Below are 20,646 nucleotides of genomic sequence, written 5' to 3'. Positions count from 1 at the left end.
GTGCACCTTCTGTGAACACGTTTAAGAAAGAACTGCAGATGCTGGAAAAATTGGTATACAAAAATGCTGGAGAAACTCAGCGGGTGAGACACGCAAGGATTGCAAGAGGCTGCCTCACCCGCTGAGTTTCTCCAGCATTTTTGTCAACCTTCTGTGAACACGTGATTTGATGTCTGCCATCCGGGGCGGGATCCATGTGTACATGTAATATAGATGTGGCCCTCAAACCGCTCAGACATGCGTCTCGGCTCCTGTGCAGAACAAGGTTGTCGACCCCTGCTCTACAGTGTACTGTGTTGTCAGCGTTTTTTTGGATACAGTGTATTGTGTTTTGGCATCGCATCATGTCTACAAAATGCCCATCTGTGTCTCGTGCCTCTGGTGAGAAGAAGCGGAAGGTGTATTAGATGCATTTTCAACTCACGATATTTTCGATTTACGATGGGTTTATCGGGACCGTAAGTTGAGGAGCAACTGTAACTGCGAAAAGAGCAGCTCAGTGAAACACGGCGTTTGATCCATCAGCATTTTGTGTCTAACTTCGGTTTGAACCAGCACCTGCAGTTCCTTCCTACACTTTTTTCTATCTGTTGTTCAAGATCCAGTGCAAGGATGTGTCTGTAATGGAATATTCCAGACAAGCACGTTCCGGGATTCTACTTGCTGAGCAGTGCACGGATATCTAGTGAAGCTGCTGCAACAATTCCACTGGGATAAGCTTCTGATTAAACCCTCCTTCCAGTGAACACTATGGGGCTGATACACATTTGAACTGAAATGTTTCGATCAGAAATAATTTATATCCCAGTAAAATGAATCCTGAATGCAATTGGAATAGGGCAGTGTACAATATGCTGCACATTTCAAGAAATGATCAGCATGGTAATGTTGACATTATCATTTTGAACTTGCTTTAATTTGCTCAAAACATAAATTATACAAAATATATATTACTGGAAAATTGCTCAATTTAATTGCATTTCCTGTTGCTGTGTTTTTTTAACCTTATTTTAAAGCTACAAGCAAAGCATTTGTTGTACATTGCTAGTGTTGCTTATGCAACTAGGTGACTTGCCAGGCCAATTCAAGAGGCATCACACAGCAAGCCAGTAACATAGCTTTGAACATTAATGGGTAGCAGGTTCCTTCCCCTTCAGATGATCAGGTGTATTTTAATAATTTAGCAACTTTCAAAGGTGATTTTATTTTTCTCAATGAATAATACCGTTGCAATTTGGGCTTCAGTTACAATTGCTTTTTGCCGCTAATGCTAACAACCAATTTGTTGCTTCCCCACCGCATCTGTGCCAATTCCAAAACACCCCAGCGGATGTATCAGAACACTGAATACATTTCCTTTACCAGATAATAAGGTGGCACGGTGGCGCAGTGGTAGAGTTGTTGCCTTATGGACATGTCCCACTTAGGCGATTTTTTCGGCGACTGTCATTGTCGTAGCAGATCGCCGAAAAACCGACGACTGGACCCCCCCTTGGACAACTTACTATCTAGTCAACCTCAAGTTAGCGAACCGGTAGGACGTCCACCCACGACCACACCTACGACGACCTACGTCCACCCTAATCAAGCTATGACAAGGTAAGACAATTCAGTCACCAGTTGACGTAGATAGTCGCCAATGGAATTCACCGATGTCAGCACCGGCGGCAACCTATGTCGAAGGGCCGAATGGCCTCCTCCTGCACCTATTGTCTATTGTCTATTGACAACCTACGTCATCCTGGCGACAACCTACGACAGCACCTACATCAGGAGAAGACAAGCTACGCTCATCGGCTTCAAGCCAACTGTCGCCGAAAAGTTTTGAACATTTCAGAATCCAGCACCAACAAGAAAAAACACTACGACTCTTGGGCGACTTGCGGAGACAACTCATGACCATACAGGCGTCACCCCGCCACCATGTGGCGACAGTCTAGTCACCTGTAGTCGCCTAAAAAATTCCTAAGTGGGACGGGCATTACAGCGCCAGGGATCAGGGTTCAATCCTGACTACGGGTGCTGTCTGTACGGAGTTTGTACGTTCTCCCCGTGACCACATGGGTTTTCTCCAGGATCTCCGGTTTCTTCCCGCACTCCAAAGACGTACAGGTTTGTACGTTAATGGGCTTTGTATAATTGTAAATAGTGCCTGTTGTGTGTAGGATAGTGTTATAGTGTGCGGGGAACGCTGGTCGGCGCCGACTAGGTGGGCCGAAGGGCCTGTTTCCGCGCTGTATCTCTACCGCTTGGAAACAGGCCCTTCGGCACACCAAGTTCGCACGAACCAGCGATCCCCGCACATTAACACTATCCTACACACACTCGGGACAATTTTACATTTATATCAAGCCAATTAACCTACAAACCTGTACGTCTTTGGAGTGTGGGAAAAGATCTCGGAGAAAACCCGAGCAGTCACGGGGAGAACGTACAAACTCCGTACAGACATCACCCGTGGTCAGGATTGAACCCAGGTCTCAGGCGCTGTAAGCTCAGGAAGGCAGCAACTCTACCGCTGCGCCACCGTGCCGCACGTGGTTATTGGCAGCAATGTTTTGAAAGAATATCCATCAGTAGAAAAACAAACATCTATTTGCGTTTCTTATTCCACCTCCTTGCGCTTGCTGTAGGAAGGTACAGGAATTCCAGTCATTTTCTCATCTAAAATTAAAGACTTGAAGTGGTAGGTTAGTGTGTACCATATTGCAAACCAAATTAATGCACTGCGATTTCAATACGATTCATATTCTTTGAACATATTTGGAGAGGTAACATAACATTGACATTCGTAGAATTGTTACATTTGGAAATGACCCAGGAGACCAACCCAATACCTTTGATTCTACAATCCTTTTGTCAAATGCCTCAATGATTTTTGCCACTCCACCACACTGCTGTAACGTCACAACCCCACACATGCTTGTGAGCACAAAAAAACATCTTGCATCAGGATGCATGTACCATCGAGAACCACACATGTTTTCAGATCTCACGTCTCCTGAAGCACTACAATTTTGGCACAATTTTGGCATCAAGGCAAGGCCTTAGCCTTCATACTGTTTGGTACTAAGGCTGTGGCTACTTTGGTGACCCAGGATAAGAACTCTCATCTTTTCAGACTTGCATTTCACATGGCATTCTCGGGATGGTGGTAGGTTAGTGTGTACCATATGGTGCCAGCGCAATAACCTGGCCCTCAACACCAGCAAAACCAAGGAACTGATTGTGGACTTTGGAAGGAGTAGGAGTGGGACCCACAGCCCCATTTATATCAATGGGTCGATGGTTGAAAGGGTCAAGAACTTCAAATTCCTGGGCGTGCACATCTCTGAAGATCTTTCCTGGTCCGAGAACACTAACGCAATTATCAAAAAAGCTCATCAGCGCCTCTACTTCCTGAGAAGGTTACGGAGAGTCGGATTGTCAAGGAAGACTTTCTCTAACTTCTACAGGTGCACAGTAGAGAGCATGCTGACCGATTGCATCGTGGCTTGGTTCGGCAATTTGAGCGCCCTGGAGAGGAAAAGACTACAAAAAGTAGTAAACACTGCCCAGTCCATCATCGGCTCTGACCTTCCTTCCATCGAGGGGATCTATCGCAGTCGCTGCCTCAAAAAGGCTGGCAGTATCATCAAAGACCCACACCATCCTGGCCACACACTCATCTCCCTGCTACCTTCAGGTAGAAGGTACAGGAGCCTGAAGACTGCAACAACCAGGTTCAGGAATAGCTACTTCCCCTCAGCCATCAGGCTATTAAACCTGGCTCGGACAAAACTCTGATTATTAACAACCACTTTCTGTTATTTGCACTTTACCAGTTTATTTATTCATGTGTGTATATATTTATATCATGGTATATGGACACATTTATCTGTTTTGTAGTAAATGCCTACTATTTTCTGTGTGCTTAAGCAAAGCAAGAATTTCATTGTCCTATACAGGGACACATGACAATAAACTCACTTGAACTTGAACTTGATAAAGTTATTGTTAGTTTTTTAATGTAAGTGGAGCATCACACTCTTTCTGCACAGATACACCCTTGCTGTGCAAGTTTTAAACTTACAGGCCTTTATCTGTTTTCCCCCATTCCTGTGGCAGCTCTGTAATACCAGAATGGTGTTCTGAGGGTGATTTTGTCCTGAGTCACTGGATGCTGGAGGACAGGGGCGGTGGGTGGAGATGGCTCATTCCACCGGTTAACAATACACCAGCAATGAAGCATTAGCAGGACCACAGGCACACGTTAAATTGTGCAGTCATGTCAGTATATTCTCTGACTTGAATTGTTTAGGCTGGAGGTATCGAGTGAAAACACAGTTTCACATGTTTTAGTGTCTAACCTTGCGGAGAAGCAGTAAGTTGTTTTGAAGGTGCATTGATGTATCAGTGGAACCACATGCCCCTTCAAGTCAGAAGGTCCAGGGATTTGTTTATGTGTGGGAAGGAACTGCAGATGATGGTCCAAACCAAAGATAGACACACAAATCTGGAGTAACTCAGTGGGACCGGCAGCATCTCTGGAGAGAAGGAATGGGGGACGTTTCGGACGAGACCCTTCTTCAGCTTTTTGTGTCTATCAGGGATTAGTTTAAATTGGCTTCACAGTGGGTGGGGGGGGGGGGGGGGGGGGGGGGTCTGCTCTTCTAGAAAACTGTCAGTATCTCGATTTTCCATGACGTAAAGTTGTGTCATTTGAAAATCGAGTTGGAAAAAAGAAATTGTATTATACTTGAATTTAATATTATAATTATCAAAATTTATGTTTATTGTTTTCCACATACATTCCTTGAAGCCAAATTTTATTCTGCATCTCAAATTTTTGGGGAGTGATTTGTGAATTATGAATTGTGCATTTCTACGTTAATTAAAAAAGGAAGCTCACCTCCATCAAGAAATTCTGGGTGAATTTCCATAATGTGAATGGCCACTCTTTACCTGTACTTTACTATGTTTTTGGTTCAAACTCCACTCCAGAGATTACAGCACAGAGGTGCATAGGAGTAAATTGTTGTTGTGTTTCCTGATGAGATGTTTAAATCCAGACCCTGTCTGCTCTCTCAATCTGGTGCAATAGATTCCATCCCATGATAATATTTGATGATTACAGGAGTATTCTCCATGAAGTTCCGGCCAATGCCTATCTCTCCACTAACATCAATAATTATTTGACCAATATCATACTTGTGTTTGATGATAATAGCATGTGCAGATTGGCCAATATTTTTCTTGAACTATTTTAAATGTAAACACCTTTGGATGTGTGTAAAATCATGAGAGGAGTAGATCGGGTAGATGCACAGGTTCTCATGCCCAGGTTCTCATGCCCAGAGTAGGTGAATCGAGGACCAGAGGACATAGGTTCAAGGTGAAGGGGAAAAGATTTAATAGGAATCTGAGGGGTAACTTTTTCACACAAAGGGTGGTGGGTGTATGGAACAAGCTGCCAGAGGAGGCAGTTGAGGCAGGGACTATCCCAATGTTTGAGAAACAGTTTGACAGGTACATGGATGGGACAGGTTTGGGGGGATATGGACCAAACGCAGGCAAGTGGGACTAGTGTAGCTGGGACATGATGGCCGGTTTGGGCAAGTTGGGCCGAAGGGCTTGTTTCCACACTGTATCACTATAACTCTGTGTCTATGCAAAGGCCTTTTGGATGTCGGTACATTGTTTTAGGATGCTATATATATATGCATGTGCTTTCAAGTCAATTCCTTCCAATGGAGTTGTGTACTTTAGGACGAAATTTGGCTGTAGAAAGAGTGCTTACAATTGAAGTGAATGGAAGACATTATGTATTAGCATTGTTGAACGGTAAAATGTTAATTCCTCATCCTATTTTGAAATCTGATCACAAACTAAAAAGAAATAGCAACAGGGAGCAGTTTCCACATAGCACTGAAGGCAGTAATAATCCAGTCACTGGTAACCATGTGTTAAATTCAGTGCCTCAAGAAAAACCTTTGGTCAATAATTAAATGCAGGCAGAGTGAATCATAAGACTTCACGGTGACTGGATCTGCTGATTTACAACTTGAAACTAAATTCAATAAAATACTGTGTTCAGAAGTCCTGTGTTGAATGAGCATGATGGTCAAAAGACAATCTTCAAACTCAAACCCTTTAATCCTCTGCATAATTTGTTGCATAAATCAACACAAAAGAACAAATATTCAATATTAAAGAGACTAAGCCCGTCTGTCCTCAAGATCATTCCTTGTTCTTTTCCTATCCACACCCGCGCGTATGTTTGTTGGCTTTTTTACATGAAATAAAAAGGTAGCTCACCTCCATAAAGAACTCTCCAAAACTTTTCCCATATCTGAATGGAACAACTTGGTGAGAATCAGGATCACCTGCAAAACACAGTGGGATCAAAGTGAGCAAAACTGTGCAGTTTTATTTATTCAGATGCAGGGTGGCGAGACATTGACATTTCCAACATTCATTGTCCATCCCTATTTGGCCCCGAAACAAGGATATGCTCAAGAGCCAACTACGTTGGTGAATTTTGTGCAAAGAGAGATTTCATTTCCAAAGAGCAAATTTTTAATTTTCAGTAGTATTTATGAAATGAATCCAAGGAAAATGCCCATTTGACTCTAGGCTGTTTAACGCATATTCAAATAGCACAAAGGGAAACATTATCACGTTATATGCAGTGGGAAAATGTTAAATCAGACTAGCAAACACACCAAGGATTGAAGGATTCCAGCCTTTGCTGCCATTTGGTAACTGCGTTAGAAATGGAATTTGTACACTCATTGCGTAAGGAAAGAGTTAACAAGTTGACTGGCTGAGTTTCCTCAATGGTTAGTAACATGCTGACACAAAATATACTGAGTACTACATCATAAGGGTCTCGACCCAAAACGTCACCCATTCCTTTTCTCCGGAGATACTGCCTGTCCCACTGAGTTACTCCAGCGTTTTGTGTCTACTTTTGGTTCAAACCAGCATCTGCAGTTCCTTCATACACAAAAATAGGCCATCAATGATTAGAAGGAACTATTTTGGCCCTCTCACTCCCATCTTTATTCAGCACTGTACATTTAGTCATTGGCTGTAATTTAATACAACCTTTCAAGAAATGTACTTTGCCCATTCCAAAATATTCATAGTATTGGTGCCACAAGATTGGTTCTGGTGCAAAACATTGGCCATGAACAGATGCCTCTTCTTGACATTTTGCCAAAATGCTAATAATGGATGTACAGTCAGATTTGTTTTTTGTACTCAAAATGAAAAATTCCTTAGTCCAGTGTTTTAAGACCATACGACATAGGATAGAATTAGAACATTTGGCCCATTGAGTATGCTCCGCCATTCAATCATGGCTGATCTATTTTTCTTTCAACCCCATTCTCCCCATAAACTTTGACAGCCATCCTCATCAAAAATCAATCAATCTCCACTTCAAAAATGCCCAATGACTTGACCTCCACAGCCATCTTTGTCAATAAATCCCACAGATTCACCACCTCTAGCTAAAGATGTTCCTCCTCATTTCTATTCCAAAGGCACGTCCTTTTATTCTGAGGCTCTGCCCTCTGGTCCTCAACTGTCCCATTACTGGAAACATCCTCCACACATCCACTCCATCCAAGCCTTCCATCATTCGATGGGTTTCAACGATATCCCGATTCATCCTTCCAAACTCCAGCAGGTATTGAATTGAATCACAGCCCCTCACGGGAGCACCGTTCCAGCCCCGGGTCGGACCGCCCTCACGGGAGCGAGCCCAGGGCGAGTCCTGACAGGCTGCCTCCGGAGCCTCGAGTTCGCCAGCTCCGCCATTAGGCCTCAGCGCAGACGGAGGCAGAGAAGGGGGATACGACAAAAAAGTTGCATTCCCCCGAAGGGAGAGACAGCAAGCCCTGTTTCAACCCTCCACCCCCCCCCCCCCCCCCACACATAAACACAACCTAAAAAAACAAAAACTTAGCTAGACAAAACGAGCCGCAGCCATTTACCAGCGCCGCCACTTCCGGACTTGGTATAGGTATAGGCCCGAAACCATCAAACGTTCCTCATACAATTACCCCAAGGATCATAAACCTCCTCTAGACCCTCTCCAGTGACAGCACATCATTCCTCAGATATCTGGCCCAAAGGTGCCAAGGATTCTAGTGTAACATCCAAATAAACAGGAAAGGGAGCATCCTTCACCTTGTCTGGCATACCTCCCTCAACAAGAATCATTCAAGTTGGTGAATGAGCGATAACGATCATTATGTCGATGAAACCTTCAAAATCACAATCGCAATAACACATTATTAACCAAGTATGTTTTGCAACATACGAGGAATTTCATTTGCCAAGTCAGTCATCTATTATTATATAAAACTCTGTGGCTGCCGCCTGCCGTCCGGCTGCCTTTCTGCCTTTCGATTTGTTCCATCGTGTGATGTCACAATGCCCAATACTCGCAGATGGCCAATCTCGCAAATGTCCCCCCCCCCCCCCACTCACTGATTTTGCCGCCTCCTGCTGGCCAGCGACCATAACGGCTGCTGGCGCCCGCATCTCGCCTCAAAGACGCCATTTAAAACCAGCCGCACTGCTCATTCCTGAGCCGCTTGAGTTGGAGGACCACGTCTCCCGTGGGGGCTACGGGTAGGGAACGGCTGCGTTGGGGGAGCAGACCCAACGGGTCTGCCCTTGGTCTATACAAATTAAAAGCATCGGAACAAACAAAATACATTTTAACATAAACATCCACCACAGTGACTCCTCCACATTCCTCACTGTGATGGAAGGTGAAAAAAAGTTCAATCTCTTCCCTTCTTTGTTCTCCCGCGGTCGGAAGGGGGTCGAGCCCTCCATTGAGAGGACAATCTTGACTCCCGTACCTTGCGGCGTTTGGGCACGCCGCGTCGGGGCGATCAGCTCCTACATCAGGGGGGATGTCAGCTCCCCCGAGCCGGACGATCGAACCCCGCGTTGGGGCCGGTCGTGCCTCTGCGTCATTGGAGTTCCCGACTAGCCTCTCCCGAGACTGCGAGCTCTCGGTGTAAAGTCCGCAGGCCGTGGTTGGATTGATCCCAGGCAAGGGATCAACTCCGACTCCACAGCAAGTATGTTGTGCCTGTCCATGCAACAGACCTTTGTCCATTAAACACAAAATAGAAACATCGAGCCCAGAGTAGGTTTCTACCTGCCTGCCCTATTCATTATGATTATGGCTGATCCATCTAGACGTCAACTCTTCAGTTATGTACATACTGAGAAATTCTATAAATGTGGATTTTTTTTCATTACTTCATTCCTAGTAACATCATTCGTACATGAGTCATAACTATTGTTGGCAAGTTGTATGTGTCTGAGCCCAATCATGACCCCACTTGTCGTTGATTCAAAGTGTTTGGGAGCGAGGAATTAGATATTTTAGGTTATAAGGTCACAAGTGATAGGAGCAGAATTAGGCCATTAGGCCCATCAAGTCTACGCCGCCATTCAAAAGGCTGATCTATCTCCCCCACTTAACCCCATTCTCCGGCCTTCTCCCAATAACCCCTAACACCCACATTAATCAAGAATCTATCAATCTCTGCCTTAAAAATATCCACTGTATCTAATAATAATAATAATAATAATAATATATCTTTTATTGTCATTGCACGTCAGTGCAACGAGATTTAGTGTGCAGCTCCACTGATGTACAAGAAAGGTAAATAAATACAATACATAAATAAACAAGCTGAATTGATTGACGTGACCATCTGAGGGAGACTGTCCAAAGGGTGTGGGTGGGGGGGCACTCATTAGGGCCGGTTCAGAGCCGCTATAGCTCTCGGGATAAAACTGTTCCTGAGTCTGGAGGTTCGGGCGTAGAAGGCCTTGTAACGTCTGCCGGAGGGAAGTAGTTGAAACAGACCGTGGCAGGGGTGTGATGAGTCCCTATGGATGCTGAGGGCCTTCCTGAGGCACCGCGTGTGGTAGATGCCCTCCAAGGCTGGTAGCTCTGTCCCGATGATCCTCTGCGCTCTGTTGACGATGCGCTGAAGAGCTCTCCTCTCCGCCTCCGTGCAGCTGAGATACCACACAGAGATGCCATACGTTAGTATGCTCTCTGTGGTGCAGCGGTAGAACGTTGTCAGCAGCTGTTGGGGCAGACCAGTCTTTTTTAATGTCCTCAGGAAGAACAGTCGTTGCTGTGCCTTCTTGACCAGCGCGGCGGTGTTTGTGGACCATGTGAGGTCTTCTGAAATGTGAGTGCCCAGAAACTTAAAGCTGGACACTCTCTCCACACTTTCCCCATAAATGGAGATTGGGGCGTATTCTCCAGAATGGGACCTCCTGAAGTCAATAATCAGCTCCTTGGTCTTGGAGGTGTTTAGTGCCAAGTTGTTATTGGCGCACCAGTCCGCCAGGTTCTGCCCCTCCGCTCTGTATTTTGTTTCATCACCGTTGGTGATCAGCCCAATCACTGTTGTGTCGTCTGCAAACTTCACGATGGTGTTGGTGTCGAATGCAGGGACACAGTCGTGAGTGAAGAGGGAGTAGAGCATGGGGCTTAGTACACAACCCTGTGGTGTGCCGGTGCTCAGGGTGATGGTGGAGGACAGGTGCGGGCCCAGTCTCACTGCCTGCGGTCGCTCCGTGAGAAAGTTCAGGATCCAAGCGCATATCGGTGAGCTGAGGCCTAGCTGGTGGAGTTTGGTGGTGAGCTTGGTGGGGATGACCGTATTGAATGCAGAGCTATAGTCAATGAAGAGCATCCTCACATACGTGCCCTGTCTGTCCAGGTGAGTCAGGACAGTGTGAAGGGCCAGAGAGATGGCATCCTCTGTCGATCTATTTGCCCTGTATGCAAATTGATGGGAGTCCAGTGAGGCAGGGATGCTGGATTTAATATGGGAGAGGACCAGCCTTTCGAAGCACTTCATGGGGATTGGAGTCAGGGCAACCGGCCGGTAGTCGTTGAGGTTGGTGATTTTGGACTTTTTCGGCACCGGCACTATGGTGGCTGTTTTCAGGCACTTGGGGACCGTTGCCAGAGATAGAGAGAGATTGAAGATTCTCGTGAATACCTCCGCCAGCTGTCCAGCACAGTCCTTTAATACTCTTCCCTGTACACCATCCGGGCCTGCAGCCTTGCGTGGATTGATCCTACGCAGAGCGCACTGTACCTCCTGAGTGCTCAGTGTTAAGGCCTGTCCCTCCGCTATGGCCGGGGTTATTCCACACCTGGTGGTGTTGCCAGTATCGAACCGGGCAAAGAAGGTGTTTAGTTCGTTGGCCAGTGTGATATCACCGTGGGGGCAGGCGGGGCTGCTCTTGTAGTCAGTGATGTCCCTGACACCCTGCCACATGCTTCTGGTGTCCGCGGTATTGAAGTGGTCTTCTACCCTTTGCCTGTGGATGGCTTTGGCCTTTTTTATGCCTCTGTTCAGGTTCGACCTGGCCGCACTGTAGGCAGAAGTGTCCCTGGATTTAAAGGCGTTGTTGCGTGCCCTTAGTAGATCCTGAACCTCCTTGTTCATCCACGGTTTCCGGTTTGGGAACATCTTTATTTGCTTGTCCACTGTGACAGTCTCCACACAGCAGTTGATGTAGGAGAGCACAGTGGATGTGTACTCCTCCAAGTCTACCTCTGTACCACTGGTAGACTGTTGTGCAAACAGGTCCCAGTCGGTGCGATCAAAGCAGTCCTGGAGTTGTAGGGTTGCGTCCTCGGGCCATATTTTGACCGTCCTTATTGCAGGTTTGGTCTTGCGGATGAGGGGTCTGTAGGCAGGCAGTAGAAACAGTGAGAGGTGGTCGGATTGTCCCAGGGATGGGCAGGGGAGAGCTCTGTATGCGTCCTTGATGTTGGTGTACACTTTATCCAACGTGTTTGAGCCCCTGGTAGGGCACTGCACATGCTGGTGGAATTTGCGGAGTGTGGCACGTAGGTCGACCTGGTTAAAGTCCCCTGCAACAACGAAGGCACCGTCGGGGTGAGCATCCTGCTGCTTACTGATGGCCGAGTGCAGCTGTGCTAGTGCTAGGTTAGCATTAGCCTGTGGTGGGATGTATATGGCCATGATGATAACCACAGTAAACTCCCGAGGCAGGTAAAACGGTCTACATTTAAGCAGTAGGTATTCCAGGTCTGGGGAACAGTAGCTCTCTATTGCAGTGTGGTTGGTGCACCAGTCATTGTTGATGTAGATGCAGAGCCCGCCACCCTTGCTCTTACCGGAGTCCTTTGTTCTATCAGCACGATGCAGTGACCGGTTGGTCAGGTCCACAGCCCCATCGGGAACCAGCGCGCTGAGCCAGGTCTCTGTGAAGATCAGCACACAGCAGTCTTCCAGGGATTGCTACAATCCGATCACCTCTCCTTGTAAACCAGATTGGTGAGCTAAATTAGCCACCAAGCTAATATCAGGACTTTACTGCTCTCTTCAGCAAAGCCTTATCATACTGAATAATTCACATGGTCACCAGGATTTCCCTAAATTACCCGGAGCAGATGTAATTTGCAGAGCCATAATAACAGACTCAATGATAGCATCATGCACCTACTTTTAGTTTAGTTTAGTTTAGAGATACAGCGCGGAAACAGGCCTTTTGGCCCACCGGGTCTGCGCCGACCAGCGATCCCCGCACAGTAACACCATCCCACACCCACTCGGGACAATTTTTACATTTACCAAGCCAATTAACCTACAAACATGTAGATCTTTGTAGTGTGGGAGGAAACCGAAAATCTCGGCAAACACCCACCCAGGTCACGGGGAGAACGTACAAACTCCGTACAGACAGAACCCGTAGTCGGGATCGAACCCGGGTCTCTGGCGCTGCATTCAGTGTAAGGCAGCAACTCTGTCGTTGCGCCCTTGACCGCTCTTCTGTAAAAACTTGACAAAAATATTTTGTCATGTTGGCCAGCCACTTCTAAGTTTAAAGCACGGATGATTTATTACTGAGGTACCACATAGGAGGATTAACAGCGTGTGGTCATCAAAAACCATTCTTATTGATTTGTAACTTTGCTAGATGTTAGTACTTTTATTTAATTCAATTGTTACTATGGGAAAATTGGATTCACAAAATTAATCCGTGCTGTTATGAGGCACATATAGCTCATCGCAACGTAATCAGTGACAATGGCCAGATCGGTTTACTGCTGCTTTTCCCTTGATGTTCAACAGTCATGCCAATAGGGTAGGGGTTGGCAATAAAGAGAAGGTGAATATGTGCCACAGACGCACTTGCACACAAGATTTACATCTAATGCTACTTTGAGCGCAACAGGAACGGTGGGAGGAAATTGATAAAGGCTATTGAGGGTCAGTATTGGTGGTTGATGGAAACCTTTCAAAAGGGGTTGTTGCGATATTCAGCATTTTGAGTAGGCTCAGCGGACCACTCAATATCACCATTCCATATCTCTCTACATCACCGTCTATATCTCTCATTTCCCTTTCCTATATCTCTCATTTCCCTTTCCCCTGACTCTTAAGGGCCTGTCCCACTTAAGCGATTTTTTAGGGGACTACAGCGCACTAGACTGTCGCCACATGGTTGCCGGTGTGTCGCCTGGATGGTCGTGAGTAGTCTTTTTGTAGCATCTTTCTGGGCGCCGCTGGATTTTCAACGTTCAAAAATTATCGGCGACAGTGGGTTGACGCCAATGAGCGCACCTTGACTTCTCCTGACGTAGGTGATATTATAGGTTGTCGCCAGGTGACGTAGGTTGTCGCCGGTGCTGACTTCGGTGAATTCCATTGGCAACTACCTACGTCAACCTACATCAACCGGAGACTGGTACCCGGTGACTGAATTGTCTTGGCAACATGGTCGTAGCATGTGGATGGACGTAGGTTGACTTCGGTTGTCGCCTTGTGGTCGTAGGTTGTCGTAGGTGTGGTCGTACGTGGTCGCCGGTTGTTGGTAGCTTGCCGTAGCTTGATGTCGACTAGGTGGTAGCTTGTCGTAGACATTGTTGTAAACATTGTCGTGGGGAGGTCCAGTCGCCGCTTTTTCGGCGACCTGTTACGACTAGGACAGTCACCGGCAGTACCCTAAAAAATCTGCTAAGTGAGACAGGCCCTTTAGGCTGAAGAAAGGTCTCGACCCGAAACATCACCCATTCCTTCTCTCCAGAGATGCTGCCTGTCCCGCTGAGTTACTCCAGAATGTTGTGTCTGTCGCCATTTATGAACAGAAAGACGCATCCTTACATGTAAATTAAAACACTGTTCATCATGTCAAAACCTCAACTTGCACCTTATTATAAACCAGTCTGCGATGGATGATAAACTTGCAATATAACTTAATCAATGTGGAGGTTGAGCCTTTCAGACCAGGAAACTAAGCACATTTCTTCCCTCCTTTAGGTCAACTTAAATGACAAAGAAAAATGGCTGCCATGACTCTTATCTACCCCAAGTAAGGGAATAGGCAGCCACTAAGGTTGCCAGTCCCTTCCACAGTCAGGAGGCCTGTGCAGCAAACCACTTCCATTCACCTCCTTCCCTTCTTCTCCCTTTCTACTTTCATTTTGAGACCATCATCTAATTGGACCCAGTTGTTACCAATGAGAGTCGGCGCAGACTCGGTGGGCCGAAAGGCCTGTTTCCATGCTGGATCTCTAAACTAAACTAAACAAGGTTCACAGTTGGCAACTGGGTACCTCTCTTGGACTCACACCTGTTTCTATATCTAGCCTTTCTCCACCAATCTGCCTAATGTGACAGCATCCTTCCTTTAGATGTCGTTCTGATCCCTTTAACAAGCTGACAGGCTAGGAGAGGCCAATCCTCAGCATCATTGGTAACAACCAGGCCCACTGGGTTAAAGTGGTTAGCAAGCGGGAGGCCTTGGCAGAGCAAGTGTAAGAAGGAGGTATAAGGGCAGGTGTTACATCTCCTGCCGTTGCAGCCAATAGGGTGGAATTGAGAGTAGGGGGTAAGCGGCTTTGTAAGAGGCCTTGTAGCCCAGACAACTATGGGAGTCAGTAGATTTATGGTTGACGTTAGTCGATACTCTGTCCCCTGTGATGGAGACAGAGAGATCAAGAAAGGGGAGAGAGGTATCAGAGATCGTCTAGGTGAACTTGAGGGCAGCGTTGAGGTTAGTGGTGAAGTTAGAGAGTTAACTATCCTTAACTATTGCCTATTGAAAACGTGAGCATAGCACTGGATAACAGCATGCCGTCATTGATTATATCCGAGCACAAGAAGAGGTGAAAATGAAAAAAATTTTTAATTAAATAAGCAGCGCACAGCTTTTAGAAATTTCTTGATTGCTTGGAAGGGTTAATGAGTACATGGGAGAGCTATCTAACACCAATCATATTAACACATGGTCCTGACATATTGCAAACTATTCGATGCAAAATGCTGGAGTAGCTCAGCGGGACAGGCAGCATCTCCGGAGAGATGAAATGGGTGATGTTTCAGGTCGAGACCCTTCTTCAGACGGAAAGTCACGGGAAAGTGAAACGAGAGATATAGACGATGATGCAGAGAGATAAAGAACAAATGACTGAAAGATATGCAAAAAAGTCGCAATGATAAATTAATCAGGCCATTGTTAGCTGTTTGCTAGGTGAGAACGAAAAGCTGGTGTGATTGGGTGGGGGAGGGATTGAAAGAAAGGGGTTACTTGAAGTTAGAGAAATCAATATTCATTTCCCTGGGTTGTAATGCCCCTGTCCCACTTAGGAAATCTGAACGGAAACCTCTGGAGACTTTGCGCCCCACCCAAGGTTTCCGTGCGGTTCCCGGAGGTTGCAGGTGGTTGCCGGAGGTTGCAGGTAGTGGAAGCAGGTAGGGAGACTGACAAAAACCTCCGGGGACCTCAGTGGGACAGGGGCATACGCTGCCCAAGCAAAATGTTAGCGTTTTCTGACCTTAATATCACTATTAAGGACCACAAAAGGAAAACCATTTGATTCATACCACTACCACACATAAAACCTCATCGACACATTTTTGGCAAGATTTTGTTGGTATTATGTAACTTTCCAAAACAAGGAAAGCCATTAGACGGAAGTTTGCAAATAGTACATGCATTTTAATTTGTCTTAGTGAACAACAGCTGTTGCCAAGCATTTGCTAAATCATTTAGCAGTTCTCTCTTACACTGTGGAACTTTAACCCCATCTCCACACCACTTATTTCAATCGTAATCATTGCCTTTGTCGGATGTACAGTCAAGATTCAAGGACAAGGAAATATAGCAAATTATTGCTTTAGTGTATCTGGGCTGAGAGGTCTGTTTTTTTTCCCCTTTCCTTAATAAATTACATTTTGTTCCAAAAAACAGCCTTCGCTTTCCAGGATAGGCCAATGACCATGACAATCTCAGTTACAATAGTATTGCTTACATCTTAATCCTACCCTTATGCCCTTGGGACGACAGATGGCACAATGGGCTAAGTGTTCGGCTGGCGACCGGAAGGTTGCCGGTTCGAATCCCGCTTGGAGTGCATACTGTCGTTGTGTCCTTGGGCAAGACCCTTCACCCACCTTTGCCTGTGTGTGAATGTGTGTGAATGTGTGTGAATGTGTGTGAGTGATTGGTGGTGGTCGGAGGGGCCATAGGCGCAGAATGACAGCCACGCTTCCATCAGTCTGCCCCAGGGCAGCTGTGGCTACAGAAGTAGCTTACCACCACCGAGTGTGACTGAGGAGTGAATTAATAATGCGATGTAAAGCGCCTTGAGTATTAGAAAGGCGCTATATAAATCCCATCCATTATTATTATTATTATGCCTTCTCCCATCATCAGAGTTTGAATTGGATCCATGTCTTAAACTGTCTACACTGGTCTCATCGGACTCATACTGTGTTCCATCTATCCAAAGTCCTTTCTTCTCATCAGCAGTTCTCTCCCCACCATGATTCCACATATATCCAACCTGCTCACAAATATGCAAATATGCATCTTGGCTCTTTAGACCTTCTGCTGCGAAGATTGTGTGTTTCTATATAGACAAAAATGCTGGAGAAACTCAGCGGGTGAGGCAGCATCTATGGAGGGAAGGAATAGGCGATGTTTCTCCTGAAGAAGGGTCTCGGCCCAAAACATCGCCTATTCCTTCGCTCCATAGATGCTGCCTCACCCGCTGAGTTTCTCCAGCATTTTTGTCTACCTTTGATTTTTCCAGCATCTGCAGTTCCTTCTATATGTGTGTTTCAATGTCTTTCTCTACGTGTGTTTCTATATCTTACTTTTAGTTTCTTCAAGCTCAACAATTTATTTTTACAATTGTATAGGTTACTGAAAGTTTATATTTTTAATAATTGACTATGCGCTGTGAGTAATAAGGGAAGCAGAAAGAAGAAGAACTGGAAGGGATAGAAGAATAGTTGACTGTTCACAAAAGAGAAAATACATTTCAACATCTTCCCATTAAACTACTTTGCCGGTAACAAAAATTAATGATAATTCAACTGGAAAGCCATCTGGAAATTTTCCTTAATTTTCTCCATTGTGTATCAAGTTTGTAACAGATTTGATAGAATATATCCAGTCTCAGGAGGGCCCCAATGGATTTAGGGCATTGGTGAGCCCGCATAGATTGAGCAGATTGAAGTGGAAGAGCATATTGCACTTGTCAATAAAGAAGCTCCATACTGTAGTAGCCTTGAAGGGAGCAGTTCCCATCTGCATGACCGCAGTGCACCAGAGTCAGGCAGGGCCTGGTTGGCAGCTGTGTAATTGGCGTGGGACCAGTGCAATCTCTGTGGTCAGTAACTGTTTTCACACTCTCTGTGAGCTGCCAGTGTCAAACATTTCTCTGAGCAGCTCGCCAAACTGGAGGTGGGAAACTGGATGTGGCAGCTGGTGAAAAAAAGGCCACTGTACTCCTTTCTGTGGCAACGGAACAAAGCAGCTTTGTTGGGCAGGATGTGCAAGGGACAGGGTGAATGCGCAGCTTGAAGAACTGCAGAAGCTTTCAAGTCCATTTCTATGGGAAACCCACATTCAACTGCTCAAAAAGGGACTGGAAAAGTCCCACCAATTCCCGCCTGTTCCCTGCCCCTTTAAGAGTCGCTGGAAATGGGCAGCTCCTAATCTGTGCCACACTTGGTTGACAGGCTAGAGAAAGAGCGTGCGACAGTCACAGTTGGAGGAGTCAAAAGTGGTGCCTGGGGAAGTAAATGGCATGCACTGAATTGTATTTGTGCGTATCCTTGCTTGATGTCGCAGCTTAAGACCAGGATTCTCGTCTGTTCAATAATCAGATCAGGCGTTGGAGCAGGAGTACAAGTGGCAGGACCAGACGCCACTTTATTCTGTTCTACAACGGACCACTCACAGGAACAAAGATAGTCACGGTGAAAGAAACACACGTCACCAACAGCGCACCCATTACGCAGCCCGTTTTAATCAGGCAAGGAACCCGATCAATTGACCTAGTGGCTAATCACCTTTTGTCTGCAATCTATAGACAATAGGTGCAGGAGTAGGCCATTCGGCCCTTCAAGCCAGCACCGCCATTCAATGTGATCATGGCTGATCATCCACAATCAGTATCCCGTCCCTGCCTTCTCCCCATATCCCCTATCTTCAAGAGCCCTATCTAGCTCTCATTTGAAAGTATCCAGAGAACCGGCCTCCACCGCCCTCTGAGGCAGAGAATTCCACACTCTCACAGCTCTCTGTGTGAAAAGGTGTTTCCTCGTCTCTGTTCTAAATGGCCGACCCCTTCTTCTTAAACTGTGGCCCCTGGTTCTGGACAATCTTAACACAATACCTAGCTTTATACGAAAGGAAACAATTTACTCTCTGATACGATACGTTAGCACTTCACTTATCCTCGGAGGGAAATTGTTGAATAAAATAAAATTATTTGCAGCAAATTCAAAAAAATACACCTAACTTTCAATTCCAATGAGCCGAGATTGTTTTACCTTATTTAACTTTAGTTAAGAATTCTGTTGTTTTCTTTGGGCCAGGGATAATAATTTCTTATCATGCCGTTTTCCTCAAAATGCATAACATAGATGTAATTCAAAACATTTCCACACAGAAGAGGAGTTATTGCAAATCCTAACTACCTTCCAGCGGGATCTTCAGAGCACGTGACTGCGCATAACAATAAACTATGGTCATTAAAAGGATCTGCTCCACTGCCTGGTGACAGAAATTGCTTCACAAAGCTGAGAGCATTCAGCATCTGAGATTTGCAAAATAAAATCACGTAGTTACCAGCAAGCAATCATATCTTTTATTGTCCGCCTCATTGATGTGGTTGGTGTCTGCCCTTGTCGTCAGAAAAATCAAACCACATCAAAGAAGTTAGACAGCCCATTGAAGTTCACCATTGAGCTTAAAATGATAAAAGGACTTCATTTTGTGAGTGCATTGAGAAGCTATTTCTCTTGAGAATTCAGAGGCTAAGGAATTCCGATCATAATCCAGTATCATGGAAACAATGAGGGAAATCTGGAGCTCACTCGATGGAAACAGTACCTTCCGTTTACTTGAAGTCTTTAATGGAGCTAAAGGTAAAGTGCAAATTAAAAGAAAATTTGACAACAAGCCAAATGCTAGAATAGCTGACCCCGGTTTTTAAGGAGCATTTCATGCAGAGCTTAGTTTAGAGATACAGCGCAGAAACAATAAGACAATAGGTGCAGGAGGAGGCCATTCAGCCCTTCGAGCCAGCACCGCAATTCAATGTGATCATGGCTGATCATCCCCAATCAGTACCCCGTTCCTGCCTTCTCCCCATATCCCCTGACTCTGCTATCTTTAAGAGCCCTATCCAGCTCTCTCTTGAAAGCATCCAGAGAACCTGCCTCCACCGCCCTCTGAGGCAGAGAATTCCACAGACTCATCACTCGCTGTAAGAAAAAGTGTTTCCTCGTCTCCGTTCTAAATGGCTTACTCCTTATTCTTAAACTGTGGCCCCTGATTCTGGACTCCCCCAACATCGGGAACATGTTTCCTGCCTCTAGCGTGTCCAAGCCCTTAATCTTATATGTTTCAATTAGATATCCTCTCATCCTTCTAAACTCCAGAGTGTACAAGCCTAGCTGCGCAGGGGCCACAGTTTAAGAATAAGGGGTAAGACATTTAGAACAGAGATGAAGAAAAACCTTTTCACCCAGAGAGTTGTGAATCTATGGAATTCCCTGCCTCAGAAGGCAATGGAGCCCAATTTTCTGGATGCTTTCAAGAGAGAGTTAGATAGCAGAGTCAAGGGATATGGGGAGAAGGCATGAACGGGGTACTAATTGTGGATGATCAGCCATTATCCCTGTGAATGGCGGTGCTGTCACAAAGGGCCAAATGGCCTACACCTGCACCTATTGTCTATTGAAACACCTAGTCCACTCCAACCAGCGATCCCCGCACATTAACACTATCCCACACACACTAGTGAAAATTTACACATACACCAAGCCAATTAACCTACAAACCTTTACGTCTTTGGAGTGTGGGATGAAACCAAAGATCTCGGAAAAAACCCACGCAGGTCACGGGGAGAATGTACAAACTCCATACAGACAGAACCCGTAGTCGGGATCGAACCCGGGTCTCCGGCATTGCATTCACTGTACAGCCAGCACCCATAGTCAAGGCATGTGCCAGCCAGTTGCGCGGAGTACTCCAATATATCTCCAACCTGAGTCTGAGCCTGGAGAGGGTTCCTGTGATGTGGAAGACATCTTGCCTGATTGCATT

At 45.8% G+C, this 20,646-nt stretch overlaps 1 protein-coding gene across 3 annotated transcripts in view; it reads right to left on the bottom strand.

Moving 5' to 3' along the window:
- Nucleotides 1-20,646, bottom strand: part of sorcs2 (sortilin related VPS10 domain containing receptor 2) — a 776,963-nt gene that overhangs the window by 644,405 nt on the left and 111,912 nt on the right. For all 3 annotated transcript variants that reach the window (XR_004411679.1, XM_033019211.1, XM_033019222.1), the window contains exon 2: nt 6,298-6,365. Coding sequence is in view for 2 of the 3 variants with exons in the window: in XM_033019211.1 (XP_032875102.1) it covers nt 6,298-6,365 (68 nt within the window). In the remaining variant the exon portion in view is untranslated. The remainder of the gene's footprint in view (nt 1-6,297; nt 6,366-20,646) is intronic.

Source organism: Amblyraja radiata, chromosome 1 (genome assembly GCF_010909765.2).
Source record: "Amblyraja radiata isolate CabotCenter1 chromosome 1, sAmbRad1.1.pri, whole genome shotgun sequence".
NCBI classification, from domain to species: Eukaryota; Metazoa; Chordata; class Chondrichthyes; order Rajiformes; family Rajidae; genus Amblyraja; species Amblyraja radiata.
The sequence above is the reverse complement of the archived record's forward strand: the minus strand, read 5'-3'. Positions and strand labels throughout refer to the sequence as shown.